General features: G+C 36.6%; 1 protein-coding gene across 1 annotated transcript in view; it reads left to right on the top strand.

Moving 5' to 3' along the window:
• CFAP47 (cilia and flagella associated protein 47) overlaps positions 1–21867 on the top strand; it is a 343468-nt gene that overhangs the window by 34081 nt on the left and 287520 nt on the right. The window contains 8 exon segments of the mRNA XM_064278419.1: positions 328–514; positions 797–893; positions 6432–6648; positions 6957–7198; positions 12733–12863; positions 15995–16117; positions 17435–17566; positions 20853–20930. Coding sequence (XP_064134489.1) covers positions 328–514; positions 797–893; positions 6432–6648; positions 6957–7198; positions 12733–12863; positions 15995–16117; positions 17435–17566; positions 20853–20930 — 1207 coding nt within the window.

The following is a 21867-nucleotide window of genomic DNA, read 5'->3' as shown; positions in this document are numbered from 1 at the left end:
TACCTTCAGGCTGGTCCCCAGGTTCTCTGGATCAAAAATTATACTACCGTAGTTCTTATTCTTGCCTTGAGCCAAAGTGGTCTGTCTTTTGTGTTCCGCATCTGTCACTGACTGTTGGAAACCACTGGGTGGGCATAACTTCCTTAATCAGATATTTGAGAAGGGGCTTCCCTGAGCAGAGAAGAATTTTCTGCAGATAAGTGCACCAGTGTGGTTAACTGGATCTGAGTGGGGCACCAACAGCATAAGCTACAGAGAATATTTAGATTTTTGGACATGTTTTCTAAAAGGTTTAAACTCAGTTTATTATTATTATTATTTTGATAGGGAATCCAGGTATTCATACGATGAACTAAACATAGGGTTACAGCCAGGATCGGGTCTCAAGTCACCTTCACTGTCAGAATCAGACATAGAAGATGAGACATCTTCAGCAGAGTGTCAGATCAAAAATGATAAAATGCTATGTACCAGGAATATAGCATCCAAGGAAGCAGAGTCCCTGAAAAAAAAGGCAAGTGCACTATTTTACGTTTGCACTGTGCTGCTAACCGAAAGGTCAGTGGTTCAAACCTACCAGCCGCTCCTCAGGAGAAAGATGTAGTAGTCTGCTTCTGCAAAGATTACAGCCTTGGAAACCCTATGGGGCAGTTCCACTCTGTCGTATAGGGTCGCTATCAGTTGGAATTGACTCAATGGCAACAAATTTTGGGTTTGGTTCATGCCACGAGAATTCTTAAAACAGCTTTTGCTAATATTCAACAATTAATGTTGGGGAAAAATTGTTTTTTCACAGGTTCTCAAAGGACTTAAATCAGAACCATCCACGCCCCAAGAAAAACAAGATTGTAGCTTAATTTTGACATCAAAGCAAATTCATCAAGTAATTGTTGGTAAGAATCTACAAAAACCTACTACAACTTTTTATTGAGATATAATTTAATATTTCATAAATTTCATCAGTTTAAAATATACAGGTGAATGAATTTTAGAGTTGTGTAACCATTATCATATTAATCATTTTAGAACAGTGTCATCAACCACATGCCTGCATACAGTCACTCTCTAATCTCAGACTCAGCCCCAGACAACCATTAATCAACTTTCTGTCTTCATCAGTTTGCTTATTATGGACATTTTGTATAAATGGAACCATAATTACGTGGTCTCTGGTATATTGCTTCTTTCACCTAGCATAATGTTTTTGAAGTTCAGTCATGTAGGAGCATTTATCAATACTGTGTTTCTCTTCATATCTGAATAGAATCCCACTTTATTGATATACCACATTTTGTTTATCCATTCACCAGTTGATGGACATCCAGTTATGGGCTATTACTATGAGCAATGCTGCTACGAACATTCACATAAAAATCTTTGAGTGAACATATGTTTTCATTTCTTTTTGTTGGATTCCTAGGTGCAGAATTGCTGGTTTGTAATATTAAGTGTATGTTTAACTTTGAAAGAAACTGCCAAATGTTTCCAGAGTAAGAAACTGCCAAATGTTTCCAGAGTGGCTGTGCCAAGTTAAAATCCCACCAGCAATATATAAGGGTTCCGATTTCTCCACATTTTAACTGACACTTATAATTGCCTGTCTTTATGACTACAGCCATGCTAGTGGTTCTCCATGAATCTGAACCCACTTGAATTGCCTTAGCATTGTTGTCAAAAATCAAATGGCAGTATACATCAGTATTTATTTCTGGATGCTCAATTCTGTTGCATTGATCTGTATGTCTATCTTTATGACAGTTCTACACTGTCTTGATTATTGTTGTTGTTAGGTGCCGTCGAGTCAGTTCTGACTCATAGCGATCCTATGCACAACAGAAAGAAACACTGCCTGGTCCTGAGCCATCCTTACAAGACGCTGTTATATTTGAGCTCTTTGCTGCAGCCACTGTGTCAATCCACCTCATTGAGGGTCTTGTTCTTTTCCGCTGACCCTGTACTCTGCCAAGCATGATGTCCTTCTCCGGGGACTGATCCCTCCTGACAACATGTCCAAAGTATGTAAGACGCAGTCTCGCCATCCTTGCTTCTAAGGAGCATTCTGGTTGTACTTCTTCTAAGAGATTTGTTCGTTCTTTTGCCAGTCCATGGTATATTCAATATTCTTCACCAACACCACAATTCAAAGGCATCAACTCTTCTTCGGTCTTCCTTATTCATTGTCCAGCTTTCACATGCATATGATGTGATTGAAAATACCATGGCTTGGGTCAGGCGCACCTTAGTCTTCAGGGTGCCATCTTTGCTCTTCAGCATTTTGAAGAGGTCCTTTGCAGCAGATTTGCCCAATGCAATGCGTCTTTTGATTTCTTGACTGCTGCTTCCATGGCTATTGATGGTGGATCCAAGTAAAATGAAATCCTTGACAACTTCAATCTTTTCTCCATTTATCATGATGTTGCTCATTGGTCCAGTTGTGAGGATTTTTGTTTTCTTTATGTTGAGGTGTAATCCATACTGAAGGCTGTGGTCTTTGATCTTCATCAGTAAGTGCTTCAAGTCTTCTTCACTTTCAGCTAGCAAGGTTGTGTCATCTGCATAACGCAGGTTGTTAATGAGTGTTCCTCCAATCCTGATGCCCCTTTCTTCTTCATATAGTCCAGCTTCTCGTATTATTTGTTCAGCATACAGATTAAATAGGTATGGTGAAAGAATACAACCCTGACACACACCCTTCCTGACTTTAAACCAATCAGTATCCCTTTGTTCTGTCCAAATAACTGCCTCTTGACCTATGTAAAGGTTCCTCATGAGCACAATTAAGTGTTCTGGAATTCCCATTCTTTGCAGTGTTATCCATAATTTGTTATGATCCACACAGTCCAATGCCTTTGCATAGTCAATAAAACACAGGTAAACATCCTTCTGGTAATCTCTGCTTTCAGCCAGGATCCATCTGACATCAGCAATGATATCCGTGGTTCCACTTCCTCTTCTGAAACCGGCCTGGATTTCTGGCAATTCCCTGTCGATATACTGCTGCAGCCATTTTTGAATGATCTTCAGTGAAATTTTGCTTGCATGTGATATTAATGATATTGTTGTATAATTTCCACATTTGGTTGGATCACCTTAGGTGATTATTGTAGCCTTAGAATAAGTTTTGAGATTGGTAAATGTAAGTCCTCCAAATTTTCTCTTCTTTTTCGTGATTGCTTAACTATTCTGGGTCCTTTACCATTCCATATAAATAGGTATGATCTTATCAAAGCCTACTTTGGCTGAATGGCTCTCCAAATCTCCTTGTTAAATTTCTGGCTCCTCTGCCAATGTATTACTTGCCCCAACCAGTATTGAGGCCTCAGATCATGATGCTGGCCTTCCCTGAGTGTTTGCCACTCAGTTTACTTATTTTTTTGCAGTGCCCCTGGGAATGGAATTTTCCATCCTCTGCTCCAATTAAAGTAACCCCCTGTCCAGCACTTCTGCACCACGAGGTGGGTGTGGGCAATGGGAATAGCATTAGGCTAAAACTCTACAGACTTCCACTGTTCTTATGGAGAGTTAGTAGATATTCTTAAATAAATGCTTCTCCATTTGTCACATACTTTTAGTTAATTTCCAATCTTTAAATTGTAGTTTTTGACAATTTTATCAAATTTTATATTTTGCTTTTTGAGGGGAAGATTTGCAGAGTTTCTCACTCAGCCATTATGGAATTCCCACCCCATGGTCTTTTAAAATATAAAAGAGTTTAGGAGAGAAAAAATTGTGCATTTTAAGTTGAATTTTATAAGATCCTCTGCTGATTTTGCTTCAGTTTCATACATGCTACACTGACAGATACTAATCTCACTTAATCTCTGTTAAAATTCAGTTTGTGTGTAGCATAATGTGGAGATTTGAGATGTGGGCCTCCGGGTTTATATATGTGTGCGTGTGCGCACATGCATGAGCAAACGTGTACACGTGAGTATGTGCACACTTGCATGTTTGTTTTAGAAATGCAGTACATATAACAGAGTAGAAAGGCTCTGTTTTTGAGTCTTTGATTCTGCAGCCTACTAGCTCTATGACATTAGTTGTTTCATTTGTAAGATGGGTAATGGTAATATTACCTAACTCTATGGAACAGTTCTACTCTGAAACACATTCGGTCTCCATGAGTTGGAATCGACTCCACAGCAACTGGTTTGGTTTGGGGATTTAGGTTAGTTTTGAGAACTGAGTGGGATAATGCAGGTAAAGCACTTAAACCAGTGTCTCACACATAGCCATTGCTTAGAAAGTGTAAAAACTTTTTGTCCATACGGTGAGTGTGTTACATTAGAAAATGCTTAACGTCTGACTTTTTCATTCCTTTATCCATTCAGTCATTCAACAAGTGTTAATAGAATGCCCACCATGTACCAGGCTCAGTTTTAGGTGCTGGGGATACAGCAGTGAACAGTCCAAATCCCTGCTTTCATAGAAATTATGTTTAGCTGGAGTGGGGTTGGGGGCGACAAACCTGTCTGTTTGTACGTATCATTGGAATATATAGTATGAAGAAAAATAAAGCTGGTTAAGGGAATAGGGAATAATGGGGTATCTTGTGGCAGGTCTATTTTATACCATATGGTTAGGTCTCTGGAGATATATTTAAACAGAGACAGGTACTTGTGTAAAGTGAACGCATGAGGCATCTGGGCTGACCATGGGTTAGGAAAACAACAGTTGCTCCTTACCCTTGAAAAGGTGTTGCACAATATCCTTCTTTAGGTCATTTTCACCAAAACTCTTAAAGAATGATTACCAGTTGGCGTATTGACTCCAACTCATGATGACCCCACCTGTGTTAGAGTAGAACTGTGCTTGTTAGGGTTTTCAATGTTGATTTCTTAGAAGTACATTTCCAGGCCTTTCTTCCAGGGTACCTCTGGGTGGACTCAGACCTCCCACCTTTTGGTTAGCAGCCGAGCATGTTAACCATTTGTACCACCCAGGGACTCCCAAAGGATGTTTAGGGTTAAAGAAATAGTGGCTACACTGGTCTGAAGAAGTTTCCTTTTTATTCTAGGCAGAATTGGGGTGACCACGAGGGAGATGTGGGCAAGGATGAATAATGGAATGAATGGACTGACCCTCTCCAGGGAGAATCCAACACACAAAACTCTAAATACCAACTATGATGTTATCTAGACTAGAGGAGAGGCCCATAGAGGTGCAAATCCAGAGGTCAAGCAGGGGGAGCTGATTAAATACCTGGGTGGCAGTCATTTGAGGTAGCTAGTTGGTGGTCAAATTGTAGGTCAGTAAGGACTATGGGAAATGCCAAAAGTTTAGTCTGACTCTGAGTGAAAGGGTTGAGATGGGCTGGCAGAGGGAGTCAGGGTCCCCCAGCCACTGATTCTGAACGGGAAATAGGACCCAATGCCCTAAGAGCTCTGAAACTCATTCTCCCTGCCACACAGTGGCAATGAGGCACTTGGGCATCACAGTCAGGGTACTCATTAGTTCATTGTCTGTCTGGGGTTGTGTCTGCAGATCATTTTAGGTAAAACATTTATTGTACATCTGTTTTCTACCAGGTATATGTCAGGTGCTGGCCTTTACAGCCCCAAGAATTTACCATTCACTGTTAGGTTGTAAATGCTCTGTGCCTTCCAAGGTGACTGACTAATCAGATAAACCAAAACCCGACCAAACCCGTTGCTGTTGAGTCAATTCTGACTCATAGCAACCCTCAAGGACAGAGTGTAACTGCCCCATAGGTTTCCAAGGAGCGCCTGGTGGATTTGAACTGCCGACCTTTTGTTTAGCAGCATAGTTACATACAAATGCAAAAAGAGCAAAGTCAGAAGGCAATGCCCAGTGCCTCTCCCAGGACTCTTCCACAACTCCCCTCCTTTCTTTACCTAGTATCCTATGTGTTTCACTAATGGCCCTATGGGGACAGGGCCCCTGTCCGAGTTTACAAGGTCCCTGGGTGGCACAAACAGTTTGCGTTCGACTACTAACCCAAAGGTTGACTGTTTGAACCCACTCAGCGTTGCCACCGGAGAAAGGCCTGGTGAGAAAACCCTGTGGAGCTCAGTTCTAATTTGTAACACATATGGTCACCATGAGTCAATTCCACGGCAGCGAGTTTCTTTGTTTGTTTTTGAGACATAATAATTGTTGTGAATGGGGAGGGGGAACTTTAGAGTATGCAAATTCATCTACTAAGATGAGTTATAATGAATATTCATAATTTGGCCACATAATTATCTATACAATTCAAATACATTTGTATTGAATTTTAGTAAATCTCTAAGTATCAATTATGGTCATTTAAATTAAAAAAGTCTTGTTAGTACCTTCTGATATTAAGGTAAATATTTTTTGAAGTATCATTTGTTTTACAACTTGATCAAGATATAGTCTGAAAGCTTGAAAATAAATGGTTACATTTGCGTACATTAAACTTAATAAATCATTTTTCATTCTTTCAGGGCCCTCAGTCCTTAACTTTGGTGATGTTTGTGTAAACTCCACAAATACTCATCCACTGCATGTTATTAATATGCTACCTATGCATATTTTGATCCAGTTAGATATTGATTTGGAAGAACTTCAGAAGACCAAACAGCTTTCATATGTGATTCCACCTACAACCAGTACCTACATTTCAATGATATTTGAATCACCCACCATTGGAAAATTTTGGAAGTAGGATTTATTTTCCAATTTCTGTTTGCTAGACTCAGTTGTCCTTTAGTAGCATATGTATTTATTGGTACCCAAATTATTGTAGTGTGTATGATATTTGATACCAAAATGTAGAAACTATATGTGCGTGTATTTATGGATTCGTGTTTTGGTGGTAGTCTAATTACATTTCATAATTAATTTTTGAAGTATTGCATACTAACAACAACTTGCAGATGTTAATCAATATGACTTTTTTGCCTATAAAAATTGTATAATTGCAAAATTGTTTTAATCAGTTAATTTTGGATGCTTTTGTTATGTTACAGGTCTTTCACGTTTACTGTGAACAACACACCTGGCGGGCACATCCTAGTGATGGCAGTTGTCCAGTTAGCAAAGCTTGAGCTGTCTTCTAATGAGATAGTATTGAGACCACATGGTTTTGCGATGAAAGCATGTTTTAGGGGAACAGTTAGGTTGTATAATCGTCAGAATTATTTTGCCCAATTTAAATGGCTACCGGTGAGGAAAGAAAGACGGATGGTGTTTTCCATTCGTCCTTCTAAAGGTAATGGTTTATTCTATTTGATTTAGACATTCATTTATTCACTTATTCATTCAGGCATTAATCATTTATTAATAAAGTGTGAACTGTGTAAAGGTGCTAAGAACATTGAAGTAAATCATATACAGTCATCAGGAATATATATTTTTATGTACATATATATGATTTGAAAATATGGATCCTCATGGACAAAGTGATTTTTTGTTTAGTTTTGGTTCAAGAATGACAATAAGATGTGATTCAGAATGGTTTATATTTCATTATATTTTGAATTCTTCTAGGACAATCGACAAATTCCTTATACTCAATACAATTATTAAAAAATCAAAATCTGAATTTAAAACTTTCATTTAAATAAGAAAAATTTAATTAACATAAAACAATATCAGATTTACTGTTTTTGATAGTCTGTTATTTGTTCCGATCCTCTTAACCTTGCTTCTGTTATTCCGTGGAATCTATAATCCAACATACTGTATGCATTCTAAAACTAAGCCCTAGTAACTGCTCAACTGTGACTCCTTTAGTTCAAATTCAGGAAACATCAATGTGATGTGCTCTGAGGACTTCATGAGGACACTTGCAATCATTTTTAAAAGTTTAAATGGCAAGTTAGAGGCTGAATCATCAATATGGCACTTTCGCTTTATGTGAATATCATGTCTTTCCAGATAGATGGAAAGATCTGGGTCTTTGTATCTGCAGTGACTCATGTGATGCTTTAAAATCAGCTGAAGTCCAATTGTGTATGAGTGGGAAGAAAGCAACTCTGGAATCAGTTAGATCTAATTCCAAAATTCATCTTAGCTTCTCAGTAGCTTTCTGATTTTGAGCAAAGTACTTTATAAGCATTAGTTTCATCATCTTGTAACATGGAGAGAATAATATATTTTATAAGGGTGCTGTGAAGATTAGAGTGCCTGGGTGGTAGAAACAGTTAATGTGCTCAGCTGCTAACTGAAAGGTTGGTGTTTGAGTCCATTGAGAAGTGCCTCAGAAGAAAGGCCAGGTGATCCACTTCTGAAAAATCAGTCATTGAAAACCCTGCGGAGTGCAGTTCTACTCTGACACACATGGATGGGGTTGCCATGAGCCGGAATTGACTCAATGGCAATTGGTAGTGGTGGTGGTGGGTGTGAAAATTAAATATATGGAAAACTCCTTCTATAATGCCTGGCAAGGTATAGGTGCCAAATGCATGGATAGCTATTTGATTATGAAATTTTTCTAATTCTATTTTGATTTTTTTTATCCTGAAAGTGTCCTCAGAATAACAACCTGACATTCATCTTGTCATTTATCCCCATTATCAATTCCTTGCCCCCTCCTCCACCCTCTCTCTTTCCCTCCATCCCCTGGTGTCCTGACCTCTTTATCTCTAATTTAGGAGTAGTCATTATTTGAGATATAAATAGACTATAATTCCAGTCACAGAGAAGTCTTGCTTTATAGACATCTTGCCTTAGGTGTATTTTCTTGTGAATATCAGTCATTTCCAAATCAGGATTTTTATGTAACTCTACAAGTGTTTGTAACAGGGAGCTTTATAAACAATCTTAATTATTAATTTAAGTTCACTTAATTTTTAGTGTGGCTGCATAAGTGGAGATGCTGACAAATTCAGCAAGTGGAAGAGCAAGAATATCCATTTATTAGAGTTAGAGATCACTGGCATAGCCGTATGTAATCTCTTTATTAACCCGTATTGATATAGTGCAATACCAAATCACAAATTTTTGAGCATCCAAGGTCATCAATATTTAGCATATTCATTTGAAAAAGCTTTTTTTTCCATTATTATTATTGGTAATATTGGGTCCTGCCCAATCTGGAGAAATGCTGAGACAATGATCAGAGAAGAAAGAGAAAGAATTTCTGTGCATTTCAGAGATTCTGTATAAACCACCTCCAGTTTGTTTAGGTAGATATCAAAGGGCGGTAGCTATGTTCCCTACATTCCAGGTATAGGTTCTAATCAGTCATGTGGTAGTGCACCAAGGTATCTGAAAAGCACAGCGCACCGCTACTTTTTGTTGGATTTCTCCATCCTAGCCAGCCTGAATGGGCTGGACTTCCCTTGCAGAGGCTGTGGAAAGGCAGTAAAGATGCTTAAATGGTACAAAATAAAACTGAAATTACATTATTGTAAACCAGAGGACCAGCTATGTTTCTTAATATCTTTAGAACTCTTACAAAGGCAATTTTAGCTTTTATTTTATTTTCTTTGGGTTGCTCACCATAACTCTTACTTTTTTTTTTTAAATCAAAGAATTAGTGATCAAAGCATGAAGAAACAGACATTTAATTCCAAATAAAATGCTTGTATGAAAAATGCCATTAATCTTCAAGTACTTTTGAATTTTTATTTAGAATATGAATGATAACAGTAGTCAAATCCATTTCATATAGCATTGAAGAAATTTTGTATAATTTATATTATTTACATGGATTTGCTTATGTCATTTTTTGGTGCTTAGAATATTGACACAATAATTACACACTTTTACCTGTTTATATAAAGAGAAAGCGACTTTTTTTCTCAGGCTCTTTTTTTTATATCCATTTTGGTATATTGGTTTTGTGTCCTGGATAATACATTTGATCATATAGCGCTCTCTCTAAAATTTTTAAGCTAATCTGAATATCTCTAAATCAAATTTTATATTGTGTCTGTTCTTTCTCCCTAAGATGTAGTGTATTTTGAATTTGTACTCAAACAATGGATATTGTAAGGGGAGAACATAACAATGATTGATGTTTTTTGAGATAGAATTGGCTTCTAAATTGATTTTTCCACTAGGTATTGTTCAAAACAAAACAGGCATCCTGGTTTTCTTTGACCTTACTGAAACATGAGTCACTCTGTCCTCAAGCTGTCTTTAATCAGCTCACTCTCACCTTCTTTCTCAGTTCTCTCACTCCTTGGACATTTGCAGTACCTGCCCTATAAATCTTGGCCTTGGGTCAATCCAGCCATCCAGTTTCTCTTCCCTGCTCCCTGATATACATAATATTCTTGGAGAAAAATACATAGCTATCCTAACTGGAGGGGAAAAATTAAAACTGTTATTTTTCCACCAAAGCTGAATCCTCAACAGTGGCATATATTCAGTCCTCGTACAGCTCTAAACTCTTTTTAGGGGACTCGGATTTCATAATAAAACCCAAAAAACCCCTTGCCGTCAAGTCATTTCTGACTCACGGTGACCCCGTGTGTAATAGAGCATGGAGTTTTCTTAGCTGTAATTTTTACAGAAGCAATTTGCCAGGACTTTCTTCCATGGACTCATTGGGTGGGTTTGAACTGCCAACCTTTGTGTTAGCAGCCGAGATTTCATAATGTGTGGTATTAAATCATTGTCAAAGTTGCTTCCCATCACAGCCTTCTCCACACCCTACTCTCATCCTCTGCTGTAACACAGCTTTTACAGTTCCCTCAGGCCTTATCCTCCTCCTTCCTCTCCCAGAGTTCCTACTTGTCCTTCATGTTGTAGCCCAATGCCACCTCCTTATGACATTTCCTCTGTTCCCTTGGGCTGATTTAATTCCCCCTCATTCTCTTTTCTGTTCCTATAGGGTCGGTATGAGTCGGAATCAACTCAATGGCAATGGGGTTTTTTTTTTTTTTTGGTTTATTGTGCCTTTATTATGCCATCTACAATTATTTGTTTATATCTGTTTCCGATTGCCTTAAAAACCAAACCAAACCAATTGTTGCTGAGTCCATTTCAACTCATAGCGACTCCATGTGACAGAATAGAGCTGCTCCATAGGGTTTTCTTGGCTATAATCTTTAGGGAAGCAGATCACCAGGCCTTTCTTCTGCAGCACTGTTGTGTGTGTTGAAACCACCAACCGTTTGCACCACCCAGGGACCTTTTTCTGTTGCAGTGAATGCTGCTAAATACATATCTGATATTCATCCCCCTTTCTTGCTAACAGAAACCCAATTTTGTTTGGGGCAGCAATGTTCTTAGCTAGAAGACTCTTTTCCCCAGCCTCCCTTGCCAGTTAGATATGGACAGAATTTTCTTTGAGCCCCATCCTCCTTCTGTGTGCCAAGCACTGTTTCAGATAGTTTACTTAATTCCCACAAGGACTTCCTGGATTAGATACAATCGTTATTCCAATTTTACAGATGACTAAACTGAGTTACATAGAGATTAAGTAAATTTGTCCAAGCTCTCGGCCAATAAGTGGCAGAGATGAAATTTGAACAGAAAGTCTGACCCTAGGACCCATACTCTTTTAATCACTATGTCACAATGCCTTTCCACATTGAGGATGGCTGCAGTAAGAAAGAGTGGTGTAGGAAGCTGGGAGAAGCATTGGTCAACCTACTGAGCCAGTCCTGGAATATCTATCCCTGGGCTTGTGATTGCTTGAGATAAATACACCCCTGTTATCTACTTAAGCCAGTGTAGCAGGGCTTTTTGTCATTTAGAGCCAAATGTAATCCTGATGGACCCCCCCACTACACTGTTAGCACTCCCATGACCAGCACAGTGTTGGCATTCAAGGGTGGTATTAATAATATCCGACACTGAGTGCTTTTGGGGCCTCACACACTAAATTAATCACTTCATAGGTTGGTGTTATCTCTCTACATGGTCATTGCAAACTTAGGAGGGAGGTACTCTTATCTTTTATCAAGATTGAGGAACTGCCACGTACATAATTTGAGCAACTTGCCAAGGTCATACAGCTTGTAAATAGTAGAGCCAGGACTTTGATCCAGATCACTCAGACTCTAGAGCTTTTTTTCCCAACAAAAGCTACAATTCTGCTTCCCTTCTCATAGGAGCATCAGCTTGACCCGAGGTGGGGTTTGTTTGTGATAATCACTCACCTCTACATTCAATATCTGTTGCCCTTGAATCTCAGGTGTTCTTCTTTCTGAAGAAAGAACTTCTAAGTCATTCTTTCCATCAAGTATTGTTTTCCTTACTCCAAAGGAGAGGATGAATTTACCAGATAAAACAGCTCACATCAAATGTGTCTGATACCTACTAGTTCTCAATACGTTTGAATTCTAGAAATGTATTAATTATTGATAGCTACATCAGAAGTTATATCTCTAGGGATGATGTATACATTCCAAAAGAGTCTCTGGTGAGGGTAATATCTCCCTCAGAAAGCTTGCATGAGTGTCTTACGTTGGTCAGTATTTCAGAATGCCGAGAAACACATGGAGGGAATCATTTTGGTCAGGGATCACAAATGGTGTTTTACTGTCTATAACATAAAAAAAAAATTTTATGTAAGGTCAGCTCTAATTGTGGAGTGTTGGCCTCCTTGATAAATTTTCTATTGCCTATTAAAATTGGAATATAAGGTATGCATTTTGGATTTATAATCAAACCTGTAAGACTACTTATTGATCCCCCTTTTAGCATTTTCCTATTTTTGGTGTTTGGTTTTAATTATCATACAACATCATTACACTTTTGTATCAGCTCTTATTTTGAATATTAATAGATAAAGAAATAAAATGCAAATGTGATAAATGTCCTGTCCTCTCTCTATCCTCTGTGTAGGCGTTGTCGAAGCATACTCATCACTGGAATGTGAAGTAACATGGCAACCAGGTTTCAGTTCTCCAGAAAGGGGAGAATTTATTCTTCAGGTCTATAAAGGAAACGCATTGACACTGAAATGTGTTGCACATGTAATTATATCCCTTACATATGATTTTTATTTTAAGGGCTATAAATTGGTTGAGTATACATACTTGTATATGGTTGGTATAAATACATATATATATATATACACACACATACGCATACATACATATACACACGTATAGTGTTTGTCAAATCTGCTTTTGCATGCAATAATTAAGTTGTCTTCATACCTTTGTGAAGCCACCTCTTTAACATAAATGAAGATTTTACTCGAAAATGTGTTGTATTATCTAGAATGACCTCAGAAATCCAAGACTTATGCCAAGAAAACACTTTGTTGTTAGATCATCTCTATGTATGTAATACTGTTGGCGGGAGGGAGGGCACTTGAAATTAAATTATTTCATTGTTAGAAGCCAAAGAAAAATAGAGAAAAATATAGTTTTCCCTAATGTATTACATTGTTAATATTCTAATGATAATTAGTAATTCAGTATGAAATGGCTCATGTAATTTTCATAGCAAGGAAATGGATGAAACTCTTGTTTTTGTAGAATATATTTCTTTTAATGAAAATATGAGTAAAGTGAAAGTTGTGATATGTAATTTAAACCTTTTTCTGTGGTAACAGCCCTGAAGGCCTTAATTTCGTGCCTCTTAAACACCAAGAATGCACCTTACTTGTCTACCAAATTGCTTTTCCAGTATTCTTAGAAATTTAACAAAAGCCAAATGTTATTTTACTAAATTTCCTCTTCAAGCCACGTCCGTGCTGTTATATATTTTAAGCAGTTAAGGACATTGTAACCTTAAAAAATGAGAGATAAATGGCAGTCAGAACTCAGTAGAAACTTTCCTCTTCTCCAGGCTTGAAATAAGCTGGATCCTACAGCTTTTCACTATGTGCAAATGACTCTAGATTCTTTTCTTTTTTTTTTTTTAACTTTCTATTGAGATATAATACAAACCATGTTTTCACACAAATAATGCCAGCCTTCTACGTTTGTTTGCCATCCATGCCCTCTCTAAGTGAGGTATTTCCTTAAATGCACTATGCTGTTTTTTTTACAGCAACCTGTGGAAGAGGATTGGCATGGTAGTGCTTGTGAGGGTACCTAGTGGGAGAAGGGGGTGGCAGGCAAACAAATATAGAAGGCGTGAGTTATTTGCGTAAAAATGTATATACAGAAAGGTACATATTTTAAATTATATGTCACTGAATTTATATTTTAAATTATATGTCACTGGAATTAATTTTCACAAACTGACATCACCTTTGTAACAAGTACCCAGATCAACCAACTCAAGAAACAGAACATGACTAACACCCCAAAAGACACCCCCTCAAGCAAACTTCCAGTCACTATGTGTCTTTCCCAAGATCATCACCATTCTTACTTTCAAGAGCATAGATTAATTTTTTAACTTTATATAAATTAATCAAGCCATGTGGTCTTTTTTATATTTGGCTTCTCATGTTCATCGTTAGATTTGTGAGATTCATCTGTGCTCATGCATGTGGTTGTAGACTATTCATTCTTAGTCCTGAACAGTATTCCATTTTATGCCTATACCGTCATTTATCCATTACTCAGCTGGTGGGCATTTGGGGTGTTTCAAAGTATTAGCTATTAAAATAGTGTTTCTATGAAATTTCTCATAACGTGTATGCATACATATGGTGAACATATGTATGCGTTTCTGTTTTTCAACTGTTATTTACTTTGTCTTTGAAAAGTTCATGAATATAAATTTGTCCTCATACTCACCCAATGTGTATTTTTTTCTAACAGATGAAAGGGTAGGTAATTTAGTAATTTAGATCTAGTGTTAAAAATAAGCGCCTTTTATTGAGTAGTTACTATGTGTCAGGTACCATGGTAAATACTGTTCATATATTATCTAATTTAAGCCTTACAACAACCCTATAAGGCAGGTATTGTTATCCTCAATTTATGGATGAAGAAATGGAGGCTTAGGTAGTTAAGTAACCAATACAAGTTCACAAGGGCAGTAAGCACCCTAGTTGGAATTTCTGTTCAAATCTGTAGTCCTCCACAGCCTTTGCTTCTACCTTCTATGATAATTTGCTTTTTGCTTTTCCCACACTGGGACTGAATGAGAATTATACTCTGAGATATCAGAGTAATGAATTCAATTATTGTTAAAACCCGTTAGGTAAATTATTTTTGAAGCCCTTACAGTGAAATGAACTGTGAAGTGTCACTGTTAAAAAAGTAAAGATGGAGGAACATTAAGTGATTAAGTAAAATGCTCATTTAAGGTTTGCCATTGATTTATGAATAACTTACTCAACTATTCTCTTTTCTGTTAGCTTTGCTTGAAAAGCTTTATTCCGATTATTCCAATCATTTTATTCAAATAACCACCAGGGTTTTCAAAATAACTATAAGAAGTTATAAAAGTCTAAAAAATAAATAATAATTCATAGAAAAAGGCAGTAGGGTTGAGTGTAAAGAATACTGAATGAGGAGTTGGAAACCTTGGGTTCTGGATCTCTTTGACTACTATTTTCCGTAAGGGAGCAAAGGATAATCCCAATATTTTTCAAAATGTGTTCTATGTTATACTAGTTCTGTGAGGTTCTTTGCATGGGATGAGGAGAGTCCTGTGCTTCAGTGAATCACAGTGAACTACTTTCCTATTCTTAGATAAGCAAAGTGCACATTTTCAACATATTAACTACTATGAGACTTGTAGTAGATACATGCCTGGATAATTTAACTTGGAATCTTGTTTTCCATACTTGGGTGACGTTTGAACACTTTCCTTCTACATAACACGTAGTAACACTCTGTACATAGTTGAGGAAGGCTGGTAGATGATCTGATCTCTAAAGAAAATATCTCATATGACATTATCACTCCATTGTAACTAGATTGCCACACATTTAGTTTAAATTTAGGAAAATATTATAATGCCCTGAGTATTTTTCATCAAAAATAAAATATAAAAACCTATAGTTGTGTTCATTTTGCATCTTAGAACACATTGAATAAGTAATACATCCAGATTATAAATTTTTCTTCCAGTAATCAAAATTTGGTTAACGTATATTTACAATTAAAATACTTCATTTTGTGAACAAAACAAGTATTTGACTTATCATTTTTCCTACTGCATTTTCTTTCCCCTTTTGTCCTCTTATTATTAGATTGGTCACACCAAGGTTATATTATTGGAATCAAGAATACTCTTCAGTAATAGTCCTCAAGGTTTAACAAGTTGGAGGAAGGCCGTTCTTCGTAACGTGGGACAAAACCATGCTTTTTTCAAGGTAATAAAGAATGCTGGTCATTTCTTATTTCAATCTAATCATATTATGAATTAACTTTTTTTGCCACAGGACTATGAAGTTAATACCATAGTCCTTATAAATAGACTTAGGCTAATTTTTTAGATATTTCCCATGAGATTTATCTGAGTACAGTTCTTCTAGTTTGTCCTTTTCATTTTTCATAAGAAAGCTCTCTCTCCTTTCTTTCTTTAGTCTCTCTCTTTCTCTCCTCTCCCCCTTTTTTTCTTTCTGCCTTTTAGTTTACTTGAAAAAAAAGAGATAATTTATAGTCAAATGAAATCTTAAAAATATATGCATTCGTTATTAATGTTACACTCCATATTTCGTTAAACGATTCTCCTATTTCCCTTATTTTCACTCTGAAATCAGGATGGTTATGGTAGAAACTTGGATCTAGATCAAGGCCATTCTGAAGATATTCTATTGATAGTTGTTATTTGTGATTTAAATGGTAGGGGGGGAGCGGGGATAGAGTCTTGTTTTTTGTTTTGTTTTACTGAAAAATATATTAAGAACCCCCCAATGGTGGCAATAGAAGTTAGCATTTGAGATCTTTCATTCATGTTTTACTTTTATATGTTGGCTTCTGCCCAAATTAGCTCTTTGGTCTAAATAAACAAATGGGGATACCCTTTTCTACTTTGTTACTTCAGTATTCTTACCTTGTTAGTTTGTCCCTTCACCCCAAAAAATATATTGACCAATTTCTCTTTAAATTATACTGGCTCAAAATACGGTAGGTAGGCCTGAATTGGCCTTTGACAAACTACATCATAAATCCTTGGTAAGTAAGTTACTTACACTTTTTTGAAGGTTAAAATGACATCCTAGACATTATGCTTTCTGTCATGGTGATAGTAAAGAAAAGGAAATCAGTTCATTGTCCCACCTCTCCACGAATTTTGCTTTCAATTTTTTTAAAAAATTTTAAAGATCAGGGAAAAGGTAAACTGCCAAAGTAGTATCTAGAATTTTGACATCTTCTCTGATGGATATACCTGTTCTTTGTAAGTTTTGCAGAGTCTTAAAGAGCACTCCAGATAATAGACAGTATTATCCTATTAGAATTGGAAGGTGCCACCACTGAAGGTTCTGTTAGCTGGGCTAGGATTGCAATTGCTTGTTGACGTACAAATGATTTGTGTGTCTGGCGTTTGATAATTTATTACAAAATCATCTCATGGCCTGGGCCCTGGCGTTCTCACTCTAGGTTGTAGTTTGAAAGCTTTCTTCTAAATACTTTGAAATAGCAACTTTAAAGAATAATGCAGCATTTCTGCACATTTTCACTTACAGGTTTGTGACCAGAATCTTCTGCCAATCATTAATATTGTTCCATCGGAAGGAATAGTTCCACTGGGGGGACTAACTGTTCTCAATATTGGCTGCACACCTACTGTGGCAGAAAAATTTGATACAAAAGCAAAGGTATATCTATACGTATGTGCATTTCCATCTTATGTTTATGGGGTTCATTTGGTTGTTTAAGATGTTTACAGTTGGAGGTAAAGCAATTTTAAATGATGTACACCTTTTTTTCTTAGAGAACTTGTTTCAAATTTTTTTTTCCTATGGGGAATGGATTTAAATGTTATGATATTTAAATATCTCCCATTTTGTTCATCAGTTTTCCATAACAATTAATGATAAAATAATATGTAGTCTAATGTAATAGGCACTGATTTGCCTGGTCCCCGAATAAATGACCTAAGAATTGTATCTTACTTTCATGAAGAAATATGTAATGGTTTTAAATTAAATACTGTGGTTTATAGTCTGAGAGTAAGCCTGTATTTTTTAAAAAGCACAGTGTTTTTCTAGAAAAATGCCAAAAATATGGTCACCAAAATGTAAATTTTTCTAAAAAAGTACCTTCCACTGTATTTTAAAGGATTATGCTGTTTTTATAAAGCTGACCTTTCTTAGCAGTATAATACAGTGAGGTTCATTTATTCATTCATCCAACACATATTTATTGGGGACATATTATGTGACTCCATTGTAAATGCTAGGTATGCAAAAGGAACAAGATAACAAGGGTCCTTGATCTTTAATGAGCTTACAATCTGATGGGAAATATAAACAGCTCTATAGAAAATAACAGTATTGTGTAATAAGTACTGTGATGGAGAAATACAGCAGGTTAAGGGAATATACAAGAGAGGTACACAGCCCACGGTTAAAGTGTCAGGGAAAGCTTGTTGGTGAGGATACATCTAAGACACCTAAATGTTAGGAATCAGCCAGATGAAGGGGTTGTTGGTGGGGTGGAGGAGGTGAGAGAGAAAGAGTATTTTAAGAAGTACACATAGCATGTGATGTGGGATAGAGAGACAGCTGCAAGGCAGATATGAGGGACTTAAAATTTAGCATGACCAGATTATATACTGCATGGATAATGGGGAAGGAAGCACTTAGAGACCTAGGTAAATTTTAGTTCATGTAAAGCCTTTTTTTTTTTTTTAAAGCCTTATCAACAATGTTAACAATGTTGGGCTTCATATTAAGAGCTAGAGGTTTTAAGCACAGGGGTTTCAAAAGCAGATTTGCATTTTTCAGACATCACTTTAGTTATAGAGCAGTGAACTGGGGTCAGCAAGATTGACTTCAGAGTGATTAGTCCAGGCTAGCGAAGACGGTATTCTCTTTCAGGAAGTAGGATACTAGATCCATTTAGCAGATGAATACTTAGGGCTTGGTGATTGAAAATGGTTACATATCTATGAGAGGGGTAAGACAAGAGTGAGGAGAATGGTGGCACCATTACAGTGAGAAAGAGATCAGAGGATGAGTATCAGATCTGGAAGGACATGTTGAGTTTGAGGCACCTTTTGGGTCTCCATGCGGAGAGATCTAGTAAAGAGACAGTTGCATATACATTCGGGTCTGAAGGTTAAGGATTAATCTTAGAGATGATGAACAAATTTTCCATTGCTCCTGTGAAACCTAGGTGAGTGTAAGTGTATCAAAGATATTGGTAAGTGAGAGACTAGAATAATAAACTTTGGAATTGAAGTTGAATAAGAACGAAATATAGAAGGGTAAATTGGGACTAATTGCGAGAACATCACACAACACGGGCTTAGAAGTCCCCATGATGTCCAGGAATGTCTTTGAAAATGAGTGAAAATTCAGGAATGAAAGGATGTTGTGGGAAAGAGAAGGATGAATGTATGTACTATTTCAGAGATCATGCAGTTATGAGGGATGAGAGTGTCAGGGTGTAGTTTAAGTCTCTAGCGATGAAAAGGTCAAGGGACCAATGGACTAGATAGTGAATGAGTTATTTTAGCCAGGAGTCTTTGGTGAATGAAAAAACGATGGGCAGGGGAATAAAACGCAGGTATGGGGAGTCAAGACTTGTATAAATGGTTCATCAGATGAAGAACATGCCAATTCACTATTTCCTCTGAATCATTAAATTGTGTTTCTTATGATTTTAGTCAAATGTCTTATTATGTACTATATAACCTTTAAATAAATTGTGGAAATCATATAGTATTATGAATATGGCAACTTGGTTAATAAAACAATTTAACTGGCATACTACTTTCCCTAATAATTCCGAATAAATGCTATTTTGTGATATCTTTGCCTGTAAATAATGTCAGTGATTCTGAGGAAAAAAGTGAAATACTCTCATATTGGTTTCTTGAGTGTAATATACATTTAGACTTAAATCTAGATCTGACTTCTTTGTTTGCTTTGCTTGTATAGATAGGGTCTCTTAGGGAATGCTATTTTTATGCATCTGAGATTTTTGCTTAAATGATTATACCAAAACCAAACCAAACCCAGTGCTGTTGAGTCGATTCTGACTCATGGCGACCCTATAGGACAGCGTAGAACTGCCCCATAGAGTTTCCAAGGAGCATCTGGTGGATTCGAACTGCTGACCCTTTGGTTAGTGGCCGTAGCATTTAACCACTACGCCGCCAGGGTTTCCTTAAATGTTTATATGTTCAAATAATCTGTAGTTTCCTATTTTGTAGGAATTATACAACTAAATTCTTATGTCACTATCTTAAGTTTCTATAAGACAGTTGAGTGTAAGTGATAAGAACATGATCTTTGACTTTAGACAGCCATTGGTTCAAGTTTAGCTGTTGATGCTTTCAAGTTGTATGACCTCAAGAAAAAGACAGATTACTTGGCCTCTCTAAGCCTCAGTTGTCCTCACTTGTAAATTAGGGCTATTAACAATAGCAACTTCATAGGATATAAAAAAAAAATACTGAGGAATAAAATGGAGATAATGTATTTAGCACTGTACTTGGCCCATAAAATCAGCAATTTGTATCTGCTATTTTTTATTATTATTGATGATGATGATGATGATATTAGTGTCTTTCTATGGGGAGAAGTCTGTTGCACTCAGTTTCCTGTTTGTTTTGATTTTGAATAATCCATTGAAATTAGGGAAGAAAAAAGTGGCTATATAGAGTGGCATTGAGATCTATTTGGATGGATAGAGCTCTGCAGTAAAGTTCACAAGCCTTTAGCTGATGCCATGTGTGTTGGAGGCTTCCTAGAAGTATCAATTGAGCATAACAAGAAATGTGATGATAACTACTAGAATAAATCTTGTGGTATTTATAAATGTTCTGATTATTTAAATTAAAAAAAAGTTATAAAAATACCAGGTAGTATTTCAGCAATTTATAATTATATTTTGATGTGGTTTCTACAAAGTTTTCTATTTCTCCTAAATAAGGTTGCTATTCGCCATGCAAATATCTTAGACCTTAGGATTGGTGGATCTATTGAGGTTGCCGATGTTGAAGTCAGCCCGGTGAGTGTGTTACATATTTGTGTAATCACCTTATTAAGTGTGGTGATTTTTATTTGCTGTATATCCCTAATGAGCATATTATGATTAAGCATATTTTATTATATAGTAATTTGACAGATATAAATGAATATATGTAATAAATAAGTTGAGATAAAGCATGATATGAAATGAAGATTTGTGAACTATCACTGAACTTAAGTATCAGAACACTACCAATACCCTTAAAACCTTCCATAGACCTCAGCGGAGCCCTGGTGGTGCAGTGGTTAAGAGCTCAGCTGCTAACCAAAAGGTCATCAGTTCAAATCCACCAACCACCCCTTAGAAACCCTATGGGGCAGTTCTGGTCTGTCCTATAGGGTCACTATGAGTCGGAATTGACTCGATGTAGACTTTATCATGATTCTATACCTTACAAAAAGATAACCACTTTCCTGAATTTTGTGATTAATATGCTTTTACTTTTTCTTATAGTGCCGCTACTTATGTATGAATCTCTTAATTATTCATTGTTTAGTTTTGTTTGTTGTTGTTGAGCTTTATAACAAAGGTATAATATTTGTAGTCTTTGGTGAGTTAATTTTAACTAAACATTGTGTTTCCAAAGTTCATCTAAGTTGTATGTAGCTGTGTTTTATTCATTTTCACTACTCTATAATAGCCCATTATGTGGCTATACTATACATACTCATTCTCTTGTTTCTGCTCTTTGGTATTACAAGCACCATAGGCTGTGAATATTAATATACATATTTTCTGAGCTCATGTGTTAGAGGTTCTGTAAGGAGCGAAGCTTCTGAGAAAGAGTATGTGCATGTTTGACTTCACAAGATAATGTCCAAATTGTCATCTCGAGTTTTTATTTTTCCACATTCCATTGCTCCACAGAATGGAAGAAAAGGAGTGATTTTTTGACATGTACAAAGAATCAAACTGC

Source organism: Loxodonta africana, chromosome X (genome assembly GCF_030014295.1).
Source record: "Loxodonta africana isolate mLoxAfr1 chromosome X, mLoxAfr1.hap2, whole genome shotgun sequence".
NCBI classification, from domain to species: Eukaryota; Metazoa; Chordata; class Mammalia; order Proboscidea; family Elephantidae; genus Loxodonta; species Loxodonta africana.
Note: the sequence above shows the minus strand (reverse complement) of the source record. Positions and strands in the feature narration are given on the sequence as shown.